This window comes from Astatotilapia calliptera, chromosome 22 (genome assembly GCF_900246225.1).
Source record: "Astatotilapia calliptera chromosome 22, fAstCal1.2, whole genome shotgun sequence".
Classification (NCBI taxonomy): domain Eukaryota; kingdom Metazoa; phylum Chordata; class Actinopteri; order Cichliformes; family Cichlidae; genus Astatotilapia; species Astatotilapia calliptera.
In genome coordinates this window covers 29,297,513-29,313,927 of record NC_039322.1, presented here as the reverse complement: position 1 = coordinate 29,313,927, position 16,415 = coordinate 29,297,513, and the positions used below count along the sequence as shown (strand labels likewise).

The window sequence follows — 16,415 nt, the reverse complement described above, 5'->3', positions numbered from 1 at the left end:
TCACAGGAAGGAAAGGAAAATGATGAAGGCCAATTTTATGATTATTGCCAATTATTTTGAAGACAGCTTGGTTTATGGTCATGGACCTCTGTAATACACATTTAATGTATTACAAAAAGTATTAAACAGAACCTTGCAACAACCTTGCAATAAGATAAAAGAGATTATTTAAAGAGATCAATAAAATGTTGGTGTAACTGGTGTGTTTATGTTAAAGGGTGGATCATACTGTGGAAAGTGAGAGCTGAGCACAGACACTACCGTTCCTATTCAGGTATTTCTTCCGTGAATATCAGAGGAGAGCCATCATCTCCTAGGAAATTTTAGGCATCACCTCATTTCCTGCCTTCACGTAGATTTTTATGTAACTATTTGTAGCTTTCTGTTTCAATTATTTATGCATAGAAAAGTACACAAATCAATGCAGTGAGGTTCCCATGCATTTGGCATTTTCCGTTTTTGGCTTTTCAAATAATTATTCTCAACTGAAACCATTTAATATCGTTCCCTGTGTATCAACACTCTTACATGTTTACTCATCTGCCTTCAGTATATTTTTTTCCTGTTTGTTCTGGTGACCTCATTTTGGCAGGCTAGGGGGATTGGGGGGAGTCCGTGGATTTTAAATATCGGGGGTTCATTTCAATCCCTTCTCGAATCTACAGTAAAGCTGTTTTTCCTTGGGCAAAACCTTGAAGTAAAAGGATTCTCGACACAGGGGAAGAAGAAAAGCTCATTCTTATTTTATCAGCTCACGGACTGGTTGTTGCTGGAGATTACAGTGACCAGTGACCACCCTCACATTGTAGAACTGACACGGGCTACTGTACGTGCAGAAACTTGCCTTCATTGCTTCTTGCAGCTTGAACCCAAATACCAAGTGCAACTGAAAACGAAAAGAAATCTTTGCCATAGAAAGCCCCGAAGGCAAACGGCCTACGGAGCGCACTAGGGCGCTCTTCGGTTTGTAATACCGGCGCCTCCCTGTAGGGCGGTTCAGCCTCTGTGATTGGTTGACAGGACCTCAACGAGTGCTCCCTGGAGCCACAGAGGAACCGGTGAGCACGGAACAGGGGGGTAAAATGGCGCTGTCTCAAGGAACAAAGAAGAAAGTTTGCTATTACTATGACGGTAAATATCGAACGTATGCATCTTGGTTTGCCTTGATATCGAAGTGGCATTGGAAGAGTAGGAAATATTACATGTATTTCATAAAGAATCGAAAAAGGTTGTTATACCATCAGGCTAGCTAGCCGGTGTGGTGAGCTAATGTTAGCTTGACTAACTAGCCTGCTTTAGCCACACGGAAAGCCTAGTTGGCTGTTAGCTTAAGCCTGCACGCAGCACACTGGGGGATCTTCATCGAACTTTCAAGTGCTTTAGTAAAGAGACCAGTTTCGTGAAATTGTTAAAGCATTTTAGTGGGTTTTAGATGCGTGTGGCTAATAAGGTCTTCCCTGCAGCGTGAAGGAGTCGTGAAGCGATCCGACGCTAATCACATCAGTGTTACTCGGGAATTGCTAACAACTTCCGAGAAGTGTGAACGATGTACCGGCTTCCTCTAGATTGGCGCTATCTAGCCCGGTGGTTTCATAGAAGTTAGAATGCGTTTGACTCCATTAAAAAAAAATGTGCAGAATCGCATACATAAGAAACTTCTATAACACTGAACTTATACATTCCCAGCCGAATGATTTGGATACATTAACGGGTGTATTGAGCGTGGTCCTTCTCTCAAGCCTTCTTGTGTGCTTTATAAAATGTTTGTCTGGCAAAATAATTCCGATAAAAACTCCCACAAGTCAGCCCAAGACGCCCACGGTGTATTCTGCAGTAGTCGTTTCGTGAATGTGTTACAAGTTTTAATTAAAAAAAAAAAGAGGTTTAGAGTTGGCCAAGTTCACAAAAAAGTCATCCTTACACGAAGCCTCGTAGGCTTTTTAACTTAAAGGTGTATTTGAAATGCAGATGAGCAGGTTTTGGGTTGAGCTGAGCTTGAATTTGGCATTTTTAGAAGAACTAAAATGCCTAAGGCAATGTGGCTTTTCTTTCTTTCTTTCTTTTTTTTTGCAATATCTAAAATAAACTTGTCTGGATGATGTTTTTGCCCACAGGTGATGTGGGGAATTACTACTATGGCCAGGGCCATCCCATGAAACCACACAGGATCCGTATGACGCACAACCTCCTCCTCAACTATGGACTGTACAGAAAAATGGAGATCTATGTGAGTCATACCACCAGACACATCAGACAGAGACACACACACACAGGGTTTCTGCCAGGACTGATAGTACTCAGAGGCAAACTGTTAATGCAACTGTACCTTGCAACAGTTTTTAAATGGTAAATGGCCTGTATTTGTATAGCGCTTTTTTACACACATAAAAATGGGTAGTTATTTGCTGTTTACTGCAGAACTGCGATGAAGTTTTATAAAAAAAAATTTAAAATAATGGTCATCGGTTGCTGTTTTAACTGTGTTAAGCTTTGAACGATGTCCATGTTGAGTAACATTTATAGAGCTTCATGCAGCTGTAATTGTGGTTTATGAGTCTGTGACTTGTTCCTGTGCAGCCACAGTGAGGGTTTGGTCTCCAGCAGTAAGTTAAACTCATTCCAAATTGGCATTGGACTTATCCAGGGATCCCCTTTGTTACTGAGTCCCTTTCTAACTTTTATGGACAGAATTTGTAGGCAGCAGGTTAAAATCTCTAGGTTTGGTGAGCTCAGCTTCACATCTTTGCTTTTTGCCAATGATGTGGTCCAGAGGGAAACACCTATCAGGTGAGACGAACCTTCTTGTTTGCAGTATTCCCAGAGTATTTGGTGTCCCTGTGTATCACCACCCAAAATATCATGACGCTGTGCTGAATCTTTTTTTTTCTGCCCCCTACCTCTACTGGTTTTAATTGAGTGATAGTGTCTGGCTCAAACTGGGGGAACTGGGCTGTCAAATGGGTTTTAGCTGGAAGTTCAGACTCATCAGGTTCTTGTTTGTGAGCATGAAGTCGTAAGGTTGTTTGTTTTTGTTCCTAATCTGATTTAAGGCCACAAACTTGGAGTAGTGACCAGAATCCTTTAATAATCCCTAAGGAAATTATGTAAAGAATATGGTCTTTGATACATTCAGTAGAGCTCAGAGCAGAGCTGCTACTCCTCAGCATCAAAACGAGCCAGTTGAGGTGGTACAGGTGTCTTACTGGGATGCCTCTTGGGTGCAACTTAGATGACATATTTGAGGTATGGTGAACCCAGAGGGGACTCGGAACATGCTGGAAAGATCGTGGCTCTCTGTTGCCGAATCCCTCAATATAATAATAATAATAATAATAATAATAATGGGTACTTTATTGATCCCCATGGGGAAATTACTTGTTTTTCTCTGCATTTGACCCATTCACTCAGTGAAGCAGTGGGCAGCCCACTAAGCAGGCGCCCGGGGAGCAGTGTGTACCTCAGGGTAGCCGTTAAGTGGATTCGAACCGCCGACCTTCCGATCATGGGGCGACCACTTTACCTACTGAGCTATCCCTTCTAGACTGGTCATGTGACTTTGACGTCAATAAGTGATAGACGATTGATAGATAAATGGATAGTTTGACTATGGAAGGTTTCCATATTTGTTTTATCTCAGAAAATTAAATAAAAATGATTTTTGAAATATATCTCAAGCTGCGTTACATAGGACTGTCAGTTATATAAGACAGGTAAATAGGGCTTGAATGATGGGTTAGCCCTGTCTGTATTCACACACTTGTACCAAACTGCACGAAATGTTAGTTACAACTAACAATTATTGACAATGTGTGTTATTTCAGAGACCACACAAAGCCAGTGGTGAAGAGATGACAAAGTACCACAGTGATGATTACATTAAGTTCCTGAGGTCCATCCGACCGGACAACATGTCTGAGTACAGCAAACAAATGCAGAGATGTGAGTGCGCTGTTTTCTTCTCATTAATCCTCGGCTTTTCCTTCTGTTCAGGCGTGTAAAAACTGGTTTTCTCTTTCTTACAGTCAATGTTGGAGAGGACTGTCCAGTCTTTGATGGTCTCTTCGAGTTTTGTCAGCTCTCAACAGGTGGCTCTGTGGGTATGTTTTCCAAACACACTTCACATAATCTCAGTCCTTTTGTTTACAAAGAGCAGCTAATCAGAAGAAATTTAAAAAGGAAGGTGGATGCTAAAATGACTTGTTTCAGACAGGGTGAACTGAGAGGCCCAGAATAACATACATGAGGAATATTTTGACTGTTCAAATGCAAACTTACAAGAATCAAAATACAGTTAAAACTCCCCTTAAAAGCTCCATCAGATTGTTTAATGTTGATTATTCTTTTTCATTCCTGTAGCTGGAGCAGTGAAGCTGAACAAGCAGCAGACAGACATCGCCATCAACTGGGCTGGTGGGCTCCATCACGCCAAGAAGTCAGAGGCCTCTGGTTTCTGCTATGTCAATGACATCGTGCTGGCGATCCTGGAGCTGCTTAAGTAAGCAGCACAGCTGTGCTCTGTTTTTACATGACTGTATATCCTTGTCCTCTGTCAAAGTCAAAGTCAACTTTATTGTCAATTCTGCCACATGTACAGGACATACAGAGAATAGAAACTACGTTACTCTCAATCCCTAGATAAAAAAGCAAATGAACATTTAAATATAAGAGTGATTAAAAAAATGCAGGTAAAATAATTAAAAAGTAAAAATTTAAATAAATAAATACAATACAATTTTACATATAACAAGAAAGCTATACAATATACAATATAATGGGTAAATGACATTGGGTGTAAACCAGGCAGAGTAGTGCAAATAGGCAAATAGTGCAAATGGAGATTTAGTAATGTACGGTAAGAGATAGTGTAACAACAAAGTCTTATGAGGTAATGGCAGTCCAATGCTCCACAAAGTGACTGGTAACTGGTGCAGGCCAGTGAGTGAGTCAGAGTGTGTGTGTGTGACAGAGTTCAGTGAGACCGTGGAGGAGAGAGGGGAGAGGGGGCAGAATCGGGAGGGAGTTAAGCTTCCTGACAGCCTGATGGATGAAGCTGTCCTTCAGTCTGCAGAGCGCATTTATGAAAGCATTCAGAAATGCTCTGTTAGGCTCCCTGTCTTTGTCCTGTGTCTTTCTGAGTGGTTGATTTTCATCAGCATTTATTTGCTTTTAAGTAGAAACACACACTGGGTGCACTTTTGGAGTGTTTTTTGTTTTGTTTATGTTATTATACAGTAGTAGAACTGTATAAGTTTATTAACTGAGTTCTATGCCATGTTTCAGATACCATCAGAGGGTGTTATACATTGACATTGACATCCACCACGGTGATGGAGTAGAGGAGGCCTTCTACACCACAGACAGGGTCATGACCGTGTCTTTCCACAAGTATGGGGAATACTTTCCTGGCACTGGAGACCTGAGGGTTAGTTTTCTTACTCTTACGTCTGACACGTGACCAGTGAAACTTGAACATGTGTGACCATGAATTCAACAATATTCCCAATGTGTGCAGGACATTGGAGCAGGAAAGGGCAAGTACTATGCAGTGAACTACCCCCTCAGAGATGGTATTGATGATGAGTCCTATGAAGCCATCTTCAAGCCTGTAAGTTTTCTTTGATAATGTTTCTGTAGCCAGCAGAGAGCATGTTCACTGTTCATGTTCTGACTTTATTATTACTGTGTATGTGTTAGGTCATGGCTAAAGTCATGGAGATGTACCAGCCCAGTGCTGTGGTGCTGCAGTGTGGAGCTGATTCTCTGTCTGGAGACAGACTGGGCTGCTTTAACCTCACCATCAAAGGTATAACCACACAGTCCAAAAGATAATGCTCAGATCTGCCTTTGTACCATCAGGAATTTCACGCCAATATGTGCTGACTCCTACAGGTCATGCCAAGTGTGTCGAGTACATCAAAACTTTCAACCTTCCTCTGCTGATGCTGGGCGGCGGAGGCTACACCATCCGCAATGTGGCCCGTTGCTGGACCTACGAAACCGCTGTCGCCTTGGACTGCTCCATCCCCAATGAGCTGCCGTACAATGATTACTTTGAGTATTTTGGGCCTGATTTTAAGCTGCACATCAGCCCCTCCAACATGACCAACCAGAACACCAACGAGTACCTGGAGAAGATCAAACAGCGCCTGTTTGAGAACCTGCGTATGCTGCCTCACGCCCCCGGTGTCCAGATGCAAGCGATCCCAGAGGATGCCCCTCACCCAGACAGCGGAGACGAGGAGGAGGAAGACCCAGACAAACGCATCTCTAGTAAGAGACTTCAGGAGGAATTATTTTTTTTAGGATTAAAGAAACAGTGGCATGAGGATTTGTACTGATGCCTTTTTGTGTGTGTTCTGTTTTTCAGTCCGAGCCCACGACAAGAGGATAGCCTGCGAGGAGGAGTTTTCTGATTCTGAAGATGAGGCGGAGGGGCAAGGCGGGGGACGCCGGAACGCAGCTAACCACAAGAAGGCTAAACGAGTGAAGAAGGAGGATGAGAAGGGAGGAGAGGAAAAGAAAGGTGAGGCTAGTGAGACAAACCTATCGTAGAACATGATTAAAGATAACAGGAACAGTATTTACCCATGTGTCTTTGCTTCCTAGAAGTCAAAGAGGAAGAGAAGGAGGAGGAGAAAATGGACACATCAGGGTAAGAAACATTCAGACTGGGACAGAGTGGTTCACTTTTACTTGTCTCGGTTGTTCACTGGATATGGAGTAGAGAATTTTGACACCAGGTTCCCAGCTTGAAGCAATTTCAGATTCATGACATTGTGGTTTGTAACTGGTTGGTGTAGTGGTTTCTTGCATTTATCATTTAGGGTTTTCAGTTAAGGCCATGTGTGTAGTAAGGCAATGCTGTCTACCTCTCTGCATACTGTGTGGCTCACACACAACAACAAAGCAGCTAATGAGACAACAAGAGGCATATAGTGGAGTTGCATTGCATGATTTGACCTACTTTTTAGTTGTTCTTTAGACTTGTAGTTGAAGTCGTTCAGTCGGTTTTTAAGTGTTTAAAAAAATGGCTTCATGCATACAGACAGGTGTATTAAGCTCCAATCAGAGGAGCTGCATACCACACACATTCATTTATAGAAAGAGGTGTGAGGCATGAACAAGCAAATGATCACCGTCCATCACCTCCCTAATCTGTTCTGCAGCTGGTAATGTTGCTGTATGAAAGTACTAATGATTATTCAGTGCTGTTGGTAACTTGCTATGGTTAGTAAAAGCACGAGGTTATTGGTGTGTCCTGGCACACTGCTGGCTAATCAGTTAATTAGTGATATGACCAAAGCTTCATCTGATTGGACAGTTGTTTTGATAAAGAGATACAGGAGTACAGTGTGGGTGTAATATGGTGCTTCACTACATGACGTTCATAGTTAGTGTTTGAGAAAAGGGCTGGTAACAGCAGATAAGTTACTGAAACTGCTAAAAGAAAGGGAACCCTCTTTGTCTTTGTGTTAGCTGTTTAGATGATGTTTTCTGAGTAAACTCAGTGTAACTGTAACTGTAGCAACTTCTAACCTGTTTCAGACCAAAAGAAGAGGTGAAGACGACCTGAAGACCGGCACACAGAGGAATGGATGGTTTTATTGTTATCCTCAAGCCCCTCTTGATTCCTGTATTCTCCCGCTCCAGTGATAGGGCCTTTTTCTATTCCTGTTTTTATTATGTGCTCTTAGAGGCAAGCCTGATTTACACTGTCACCTGTTTACAAGCCCAGTAATGCGCCGGTATAAACCGCACCCGCCTGGTGCTCCATGTAGAATAAAATCAATCCCTGTGAGCTGGTGTGTAAACCAGGTTTGCTCTAATAATATTTGAAAGCCACCCAGAGTGTTACTGTTCCTATCCTGGTATTTCACTCGGAAGTCCCTGCAGAGATGTAGATGATTTCCAAGTGCTCACATGCAAAAAGGCTTCGTTAGTTTTCAGACATCTATTTATGATACTGTGATACTGAATAACCAGCATGAGGCACTGTTTGCCTCTGTGTTGCTTCACTAGTGAATGCATGTTTAGATTGGTCTCGCCTTTAGCATGTACGTATTACTGCCTTTGCCCAAACAGTCCCCGATCTCTGCTCAGTAACTTATTTAAAATCACGAGTACAGTCCCCTCAGCCCATTTTCCTATGAATATCTGCTCTGTTTTTTTATTTTCTTCCTCCATTGTGTGTTTATGTAAGTATGAGTGTGAACCTCTTCTGGGGTTACTGTTGGGGTATGAGTGACTTATTTTAGATATTTTGTACCATTATACATGAAGGTGGAGTGAGCCTCTACACGTGCTTGTTTGGAGTTCTATCCTTGTGAAATGTGCATTATCAGAACTTTGTTATAAAAAAATAAATAAAAGATAAAACAGAATCTTATATTGTCCTGACTTGTTATTCGTACTGACACTGTAAATTAAAGATACAAAGGCAAGCCAGAATTTACAGTACAGTGCCACCTAACTTGTCATCAAGAGCAGCGGTCTCCAACCTTTTTTGCGCCACGGACCGGTTTATGCCCGACAATATTTTCACGGACCGGCCTTTAAGGTGTCGCGGATAAATACAACAAAATAAAACTAGTACTGGCACTGTAAAAAAGAAGATTTATTCATAACACACGTGAAAAGACCCAGGAAAACAGAGTTAACGATAAAAACGATAACAAAATAACGCTGGAAACTGATAAAAACCCTGAAAACTATACATTTCACACCTGAGCCTCAACTCTCGCGGCCCGGTACCGGTCTGAGGCCCGGGGGTTGGGGACCGCTGATCAAGAGTGTTTTAAGAAGACCCAGCTCCCCAAGTTTGCTCGATCACACTTCCACATGCAGTGTACTGAACCCCAAATTGTCCATGCACGTGGCTTTGAATGCTCAGAGAAAAAAATGGCTACAAGTACATTCGGTTCTGATGACGTTATTAGAGACAATTTCCTTACCACACCCAGACAGTCTTGGTGCCTGTGGAGGTTAAGGGCTCAGAGTAGGGAGTTGTTTGGTGTCAGCCAGCTTCTTGCAGAGCGTGAGATGAGGTTTTCTATTGTATAATCACAGGACGGTCTGAACTATCAACTTTTTCTGGTCCAGCCCACTTAAGATCAAAGTTTGACATCCCCGTCCTACAGTATTGGTCAACTGCTTGTAACCACTTGAAAATTTCACACCTCGTGGATATCGTGCAATTGTACAAAAATAAATCTTTCAAACTAAAAACTGCAACTTACTAATAAAAGTTCCCATTTTTTCTCACCCAATATGTGAATCAAGCATTAATGCAAAAACACTGAGTACACAGGCCAACAGGCATTTCATTAAATATGCAGATGACACAGTCATTGTAAGCCTCCTTCATGGTGAAGAGGATTCCCATGGGCCTGTTGTGGATGAGTTTGTTTCATGGTGTGATCAGTCCTTCTTAATGATTAACACCTTGAAAACCAAGGACATGGTTATTGACTTCAGGAAGACATCCCCCCATCCTGCGCTAACAGTGGTAAATGGTGCAGCCATTGAACTGGTGGACAGTTATAAGTATTTGGGGGTTGTTCTTGTCCTAGTCTCTGTCCTTTGAGTAACATCTTGCTGCTACAGTGAAAAAGGTTCAACAAAGACTGTACATTTTAAGGAGGTTGAGAGGTTTCAATGTTTCATCTGAAATGACTTTTTTTTTTATAAAAGTTTTATTGAATCTGTTTTAACTTTCTGTATCATTGCTGTACGGTAATATGTCCCTGAATAATAAGACCAGACTTAGCAACCTGGTTAAAGTGGCTGGTAAGATTTTAGGGAGGTCTCAGGTCCAGCTTGTGGACTTTTATAACAGGCAGGTGCTGAGGAAGGCCACCTCTGTCCTGTTGTGTTCAGATCATCTTCTCTTTAATGATTTTCAACTGCTTCCATCAGGTCACCGTTATAAAGTGCCTGCAGTGAAGACAGAGACATAGATTGTTTTTTGTACCTGCTGCTATTATTAAAGTTAATAACACTAAACCATAAGTGTTGTTGCCATTGCACATTGTACTTTTTTGATGAAAAATCTAGGTTGTTTTGTCAGGCTTATATTAGATTATTTTGGAGTGTGTATGTGATGTGTTGGTTGTCTGTACGGACATACTGCAAATCAATTTCCCGTTAGGGACAATAAAGGTACCAATACCAACACACTGTACTTCGATGTGTAAACGTTTTCTCACCCTGCTCTCCTCCTTGGATCAAGTGTCAGAGCTGCAAACCATGTCTGACTTGGTAAAAACTGTTTAAGGTTTTACAAAGAGCGATCGATTCGTTAGCAGATCACTGAGCTTAGTAGAGAGAATGGAAGAGGTATGTCCCACATGAGAGTATAAGAAACACAATCACCACTATAAACTTGTATCACTCCACACTGTTCAGGCTTATTTTTACTATCAAGTGCTATCAAAATGAGAGATGACAAACTGGAACAACTTTTTAAGGTATTTTATAGCGATTTTTGGCAGAATGGCTTCACAACAGAAAAATGATTGATAAGTCAAATTCTTGTCAAATTAAATACACTTCAGGAGAATGGGTTAAAGTCCAGTCACAAAATATGTAGAGATCCAGACGCCCCTGGAGTGTCAAAAGTGATGTTAGATAAAAAGCCTTACAATAAACACCACACTCTCGTCGGCTCTATTCCTTTATTGTGAAGTAATCTGGGAGAAGTGTACAGCGTAGACCTTTGTTGTACCCTGACTCCAGATCAGTTCAGATGAAGGGGAGGAGACAAAGTGCCGACTGTCCGTTATTCCTCTTTCCTGACTGGACTGAGTCTGATGTCAGCTGAAGCTGTGGGGTCAGACGGGCTGGCAGTTTACGCCTCCAATTCAAAGTCAAAGTACTGTGGGTCAAAGTAATGAATCCTTACGTATCCGTCTTCTCCTCCACTGCTGTAACTGCACAAAACGACAACAGCAGGAGAAAAGTGTTAACAACTGCTTCAACCACGCTGTCTGCATATTTGAAGATGATGGTCAGGAAGACGGTCGTCTTTTACCTCTTGCCGTCAGGGTGGAATGCCACACAGTTGATTGGGCCGAAGTGACCTTTGACCCTGCCAAACTCCTCTTCATAGGCAGCATGGAAGAACCTGAGTACAGCAAAGAAGGTGGTTACCACCACAACAGGTTCCTGAAAGGACTAAAATCAAGCATTAAAAGGGGAATCCACATCTGTCACGTTAGCTTACCTGGCCTCAAACTTCCCGATCCTGGTGGAGGTCGTAGTGACCTCCATGGCCTCCTGTCCACCTCCCATCACCACCTGAGTGACACAGCATTGAGTAAATATTAAATGTCAGACTGATTCTCTGTGCAAAGGACATGCAGCACCTGTGAGGGGCTTCTCTTACATGGTCCATTATCGGGGAGATGGCAGCAGAGTTAACAGGTCTCTCTGTCTTAAATGTCTTGATGTGATCCAGAGAAGTCGAGTCAAACAACTACAAGAACATGAGGAACATGACCAACACTCAGTAACAGCATCAGAGACATCTGCATGTGACGTTTAAAGCGAACGTACATCAGTGACCTGATCTCAGAGGTTGTGTTTAAAGGCTTACCTTAGCAGTGTTGTCCTTGGAGGCAGAGATGAACATCGTCAGATCCACAGATGTCTGGATGTCATTGATCTGCTTGGTGTGCTCCTTGGCCTTCTTCAGGATCTCTCCAGACTGTCCAAAACATGAAGCATGTTTCAACATGACGCTTTGAAGCGGGATTCATTTTTTTTCTTGTTTCAAGCTCCGCATTTTTATTCAGGCACTCAACAATTCAAAATAAGCCTTGTTCATTTCATGTTACAGTGGACCTCATCAGTTCATCCTGTCTGAAACAAGCCGTTTTGGCTCTGCTCCCTTTAAGCCATTTCTGTCCTGATAAGCTGCCTCTTGCATGTCTGAGATAACCATACAAGGACACCCTCTCTGACATCACACAGGGCCAGGGTAGGGAAAAAAAAAAGATGGTGTGAAACTGTTTTGAGCAGTCTGGCTTACAATGACTCCTTGTACATACTCTGGTGTCATATGAAATTCTGGTCATGTTTAATATGAGCAATCACCATGGTAACAGCATATACAGAAATCAAGGGAAAGGTGAAGAGGCTCCATTTTCGTAGCACTGTGGGCTGTGTGTAGATCGCACGTTGCTTTCTATGTTGCCTGTTTAATACATTCCCACATGTTCCCAGTGTGTGTGACAAACCTTGGCACTAAACTGGTTGATCTCTCCGTTCTCATGGCCGGCAATGACAAATTCTCCCAGAGGTCCCCACACAGCACTGGTGATCTTGTGGTCACTGCATGGTACGGTCAGGTAGGGCTGGTTGTCCTCTGCAGAGAGAAGAGAGAGAGAAATTACAACTTTATACCACTGACATGAGCCATAATCCGCATATACGGCAATAATTCCACCAATACAGTAAAAATCTCTAAATTAGAGCTGGGCGATATAAGATTTTTTCATATCACGATATGTTTTTTTCATTTCAGGCGATAACGATATATATCACGATATAAGCCAAATAACTATTTGTAAGATTTAAATGTGCCGTTGCTCACAAGTAAAATGTGAAATAATCAGCAGCTTGTTTTGATTTAAATATTTATTTCCCATAATAAATAAAATATTGCAAAATAAAATATAAGGCAAATATTGCAAACTACACAAAAGGCAGCCGCTAAAGCGTTTAAGTTTCAAAATAGAACAAACGAAACAGACTAAATCGTCAATTCCACTTAGAAACAAAATATTAATTCTAAAAATAAATGGTTTGTTTTACAGAAGAACAGACAAAATTGAGTAACTTTTGTCAATATCAAATAAACTGAGAACTAAAAGGAAATTCTCAATCGCTCCTTGTTGTATAGCTGAGCTTTTCAAACAGTTTTAACAGTTACTTTAGTCTGACAAAAGCCGAATGACGAATTAGCGCTTCCAGTCAGAGATTGAGCATGCACCGCTTCATTTCCAGACTTGCTTTTGGCACAATTTACAGTGCGCGCTACTCTGTTTTTTGTCAGAGTTGAAATAGCAGAAATACCTTCACACTACGGAACTTCTATGGCTCTTCCATTCAACAATCTCGCCGGCATTGGAACGGTCATCTGTTTTCTCTTCGGTAACCTTCGGTCACGCTCTCAGTTGATTTTTCTGTAGTCAGCACACTCATTTTCTCCATTACCCGGGCGGCACGGCGGCTGGCTGCTTCCCAAACAAATACACATGTGCGGCTTGGCACTTGTGCTGTACGTAACAAGTCACGTGACGTGACGCTGCGACTATGATTGGTTCGGCTCTGCGCTACTTAATTTGGATTGGCTGTTCTTTGTTTTCTTTTTTTTTTTTTAAGAGGACAAGAGTGGTGAGGCCTATCGCAATAGTTTAATTTTTCTATTGAGAAAAAGTTAGTTCGCAATATATATCGTTATATCGCCCAGCTCTACTCTAAATACATATAAAACTGAGACAAAGATGAGTTACTTCACACTGGTCTATGGAGGACAATGTGCCCAATGGTGGCTTCAAAGCACCTCTGATGTGTGACTCTTTAGTCTTGTAGCCCTTTTTCTTTAAAGATCAACATGACTGCTAACACTGTGTATATGCACCTATCTGCTGTGGATCCCGCAGGTCAAAGAAGTTCAGGAAACACTGGTAACCCATCTGCTTATCTGTGGAGAACATGATGATGTTGCCGCTGAAGTCGAAGCCGCACGTTCGAACAGCAGAGTTGGTGTTGAGCAGAGCCAGCTGTTTACCTGTGGACGACACACTGTGGGCTTTATGACACTGTAGAAGAAGCTACTTCCGGTTAGAGATTGTCTCATACCTGAGTGGTTCAGACGATGCTGCAAATATGGCATTAAAGTGGATACATTATGTTTTTCCCTTTTCTCTTATACACTGTTAAAATGGTCGATGCTTTTATTAAACTCAGACAAAATTTAAAATGACAAGTAATCCCCACAAAATCCTCAGTTTTTTTTTCTACCCATGGCTCTATATGTCATTGAAAACATAGGCTGTGAGCACAGAAGCCCCACCCACCAATCAGCCAATCAGAATATAGTTACACTTAACATGAAAGGAGCTAAAACAGCCAGACAGAGAGAAGATCAACTGAGGGAGCAGAGCAAAGCCCAGTATACCACACATGAAGATTAGTTTGAAATCATGCAAAGCTAGTGAAAGAAAAATGATTAACTTGTTTTCAACCTACCGGTCTCACAGTCCCACAACCGACAGCTGTTATCTGCTGATCCTGTTAGCACATTTTTAGTGTCCCCTGAGAGAAGACAAGTTAAGGATCCAAACATGCGTATCCTCAGCACAGACACTATCACAGGATTACAAACTCATCCCAGAAAGTTTGCTCTGTTCATCTCGATGTCACATATCTAAGACCACCTCAGCTCATGTTTTTACGATGAACATAATTACTTTAGTTGAATTTCCTTACCTGGATGATCGAGCATGCACGATCGATACATTACAATCTCAAACTACATCCGTTTGCTACAAAAAAAAAAAAAACTTTTCCAAGCATTTTTTCCAGAAAAATAAGGATACAGTCACAGTCCACACACCACACAGCTCCTGTGTGTCCGTTGTAGGTACCAAGCCTCTCGCCATTGACCGAGTACCATACGTTAGTTACCTGTAGAGAGAGATGATCAACGAGTTGGCCAGCTGCAAACAAACTAACAAACAATGGATGAGTGAGCTTGGCTATTATGAACCCACCGTGTCTTTAGCTACAGAGAACAACAAGTCTCCTTCTCTGTTGTACTTGATCTGAGTGATGGACCTCTCGTGGCCCTGGAGCAGGATCGGTTTCTGTGAACAACACAAACATTGATTTTAGATCAGCAGGTCGCCCTGTTTCAAAGGGGAAACAATGCGCAGGGCTCTACGATGACGAAACAACTATTAACGTTGAAATGCTTAGCAAAACAGCGAACGAGAGAAAATGGCAAAGAAGAAAACGGGAAAGCAGCTTTCCACTTGTAGCAACCACCACAGGCCGGCGAAACCTCTTTTAGCTACACCCAGCTAACACTAGCTCAAATATAAGCTGTCGCTGGCTAATTTTCGAGCTAAGCTAACGGTAGCGCCAGCAGTTACGCTAGCTAAGCTGGAGGCGATGCTGGTATCAACAAACCGCTTCATTCGAAAACAAATATTAGCATCAGGAACCATTTACCAAGGAGCACACTAACCATTTTTGTCAGCTAAGTGTCGGCGGCAAGTCCAGTATTGTCGCCGTTCCTCCCGTTGAAAGAGAAATGATGAACACTCGTGTTTCATGCACCGGAGCCGCGGCGGAAGAGGAAATGTTCTTCTTCTCTTGGCAGATGGGGAAATCGCATTCGAGCGCATTACCGCCACCTTCTGATTAGGAGAGTAGAGTAAGGCTTAATAGTTACTATAGTAGTTAAAAAGAAAATCCCCAAAATCTCTAGTCTTTTTATCTTTTTTGAACCCAATTATTCCAACATATTTGTTGAGGCTCCAGTCTGATTAAATTCGTTTTCACCAATAGTCAAAGGAGCTTGCAAAGAAAAGCGTCTGGACTTCTTTAAGTTGCTTGAAGACGTTTCACCTCTCATCCGAGAAGCTACGATGACCTGGATGACTGAGAACCTTCACAGACATATTTTCACCCATACTATAAACAGCGTATATATTGCTACAGATAATTGTAATTTATAACAGTATATCATTTTAACTTATTTCCACATGTATAATTTTCCCTTTGCCTTTTCCTCAATTTTACATTTATTTGAATGTAAAAACACATAAAACCAGTATCATATATATGTATCAGGTCACATTTCACTGCGTGTTATACCTGTATAACCATGCATGTGACAAATAAAGAATCTTGAATAATAATTCAATACCAAGTCCAATAATTTGTAGATGCAGGCGGGGGAAATGATCATTAGGTGAAAAATAATAAATTAATTAATTAATTAATAAACCTATCAGGGACTTATCAAAAAAGTGTAGGTGTGTTATTTTTTTGTAGTATCTACTATAGAAATTCATGTTATTGTTTTTTAACTTTGCAGCAAAAAACTCAGCAATTTTCTGAAAATAATATAAAAATCTCCTGTTTTATAATACAGGTCAGTCTCAGCAATGAGCTAACAGAACGTTTTTTTCTGCAGCGCGTTCATTTCTTACAGTTTAAACCCAAAGAGTTTTGTTGACAGATTACTTTACTACAGTAACATTTGTCTACCATGCAAGACCTGAGATGTACTATTTAGATTGCACATCATTTCCTTATAATTAGATAACTCTGGGATTAAACATTTAATTCAACCTCTTTTCCCGCTTATAGTATGGGGAGCTTTACTGGGCTGGCCCCTTAAA

General features: G+C 41.6%; 2 protein-coding genes across 3 annotated transcripts; one reads left to right on the top strand and one right to left on the bottom strand.

Moving 5' to 3' along the window:
• Positions 1 to 989: 989 nt before the first annotated feature.
• On the top strand, positions 990 to 8,381 carry hdac1 (histone deacetylase 1). 2 transcript variants are annotated; one of them, XM_026156707.1, is made up of 12 exons: positions 990 to 1,131; positions 2,115 to 2,227; positions 3,822 to 3,939; positions 4,023 to 4,097; positions 4,357 to 4,495; positions 5,281 to 5,422; positions 5,513 to 5,605; positions 5,695 to 5,803; positions 5,890 to 6,270; positions 6,368 to 6,523; positions 6,579 to 6,652; positions 7,546 to 8,381. In XM_026156707.1, the coding sequence occupies exons 1-12, from the start codon at positions 1,083 to 1,085 to the stop codon at positions 7,651 to 7,653; spliced, it is 1,557 nt and encodes a 518-aa protein (XP_026012492.1). In that variant the 5' UTR covers positions 990 to 1,082; the 3' UTR covers positions 7,654 to 8,381. The 2 variants fall into 2 exon arrangements, with proteins under 2 accessions (XP_026012492.1, XP_026012493.1); XM_026156708.1 differs by having other exon boundaries at positions 6,607 to 6,652; positions 7,546 to 7,646.
• Positions 8,382 to 10,455: 2,074 nt separating this feature from the next.
• Positions 10,456 to 15,412, bottom strand: eif3i (eukaryotic translation initiation factor 3, subunit I). The gene is made up of 11 exons (XM_026156891.1): positions 15,254 to 15,412; positions 14,778 to 14,870; positions 14,604 to 14,691; positions 14,254 to 14,319; positions 13,643 to 13,792; positions 12,237 to 12,364; positions 11,594 to 11,704; positions 11,384 to 11,473; positions 11,222 to 11,295; positions 11,030 to 11,122; positions 10,456 to 10,928 (listed from the first exon to the last, which is right to left on the bottom strand). The coding sequence occupies exons 1-11, from the start codon at positions 15,254 to 15,256 to the stop codon at positions 10,847 to 10,849; spliced, it is 978 nt and encodes a 325-aa protein (XP_026012676.1). The 5' UTR covers positions 15,257 to 15,412; the 3' UTR covers positions 10,456 to 10,846.
• Between the last annotated feature and the right edge of the window lie 1,003 nt (positions 15,413 to 16,415).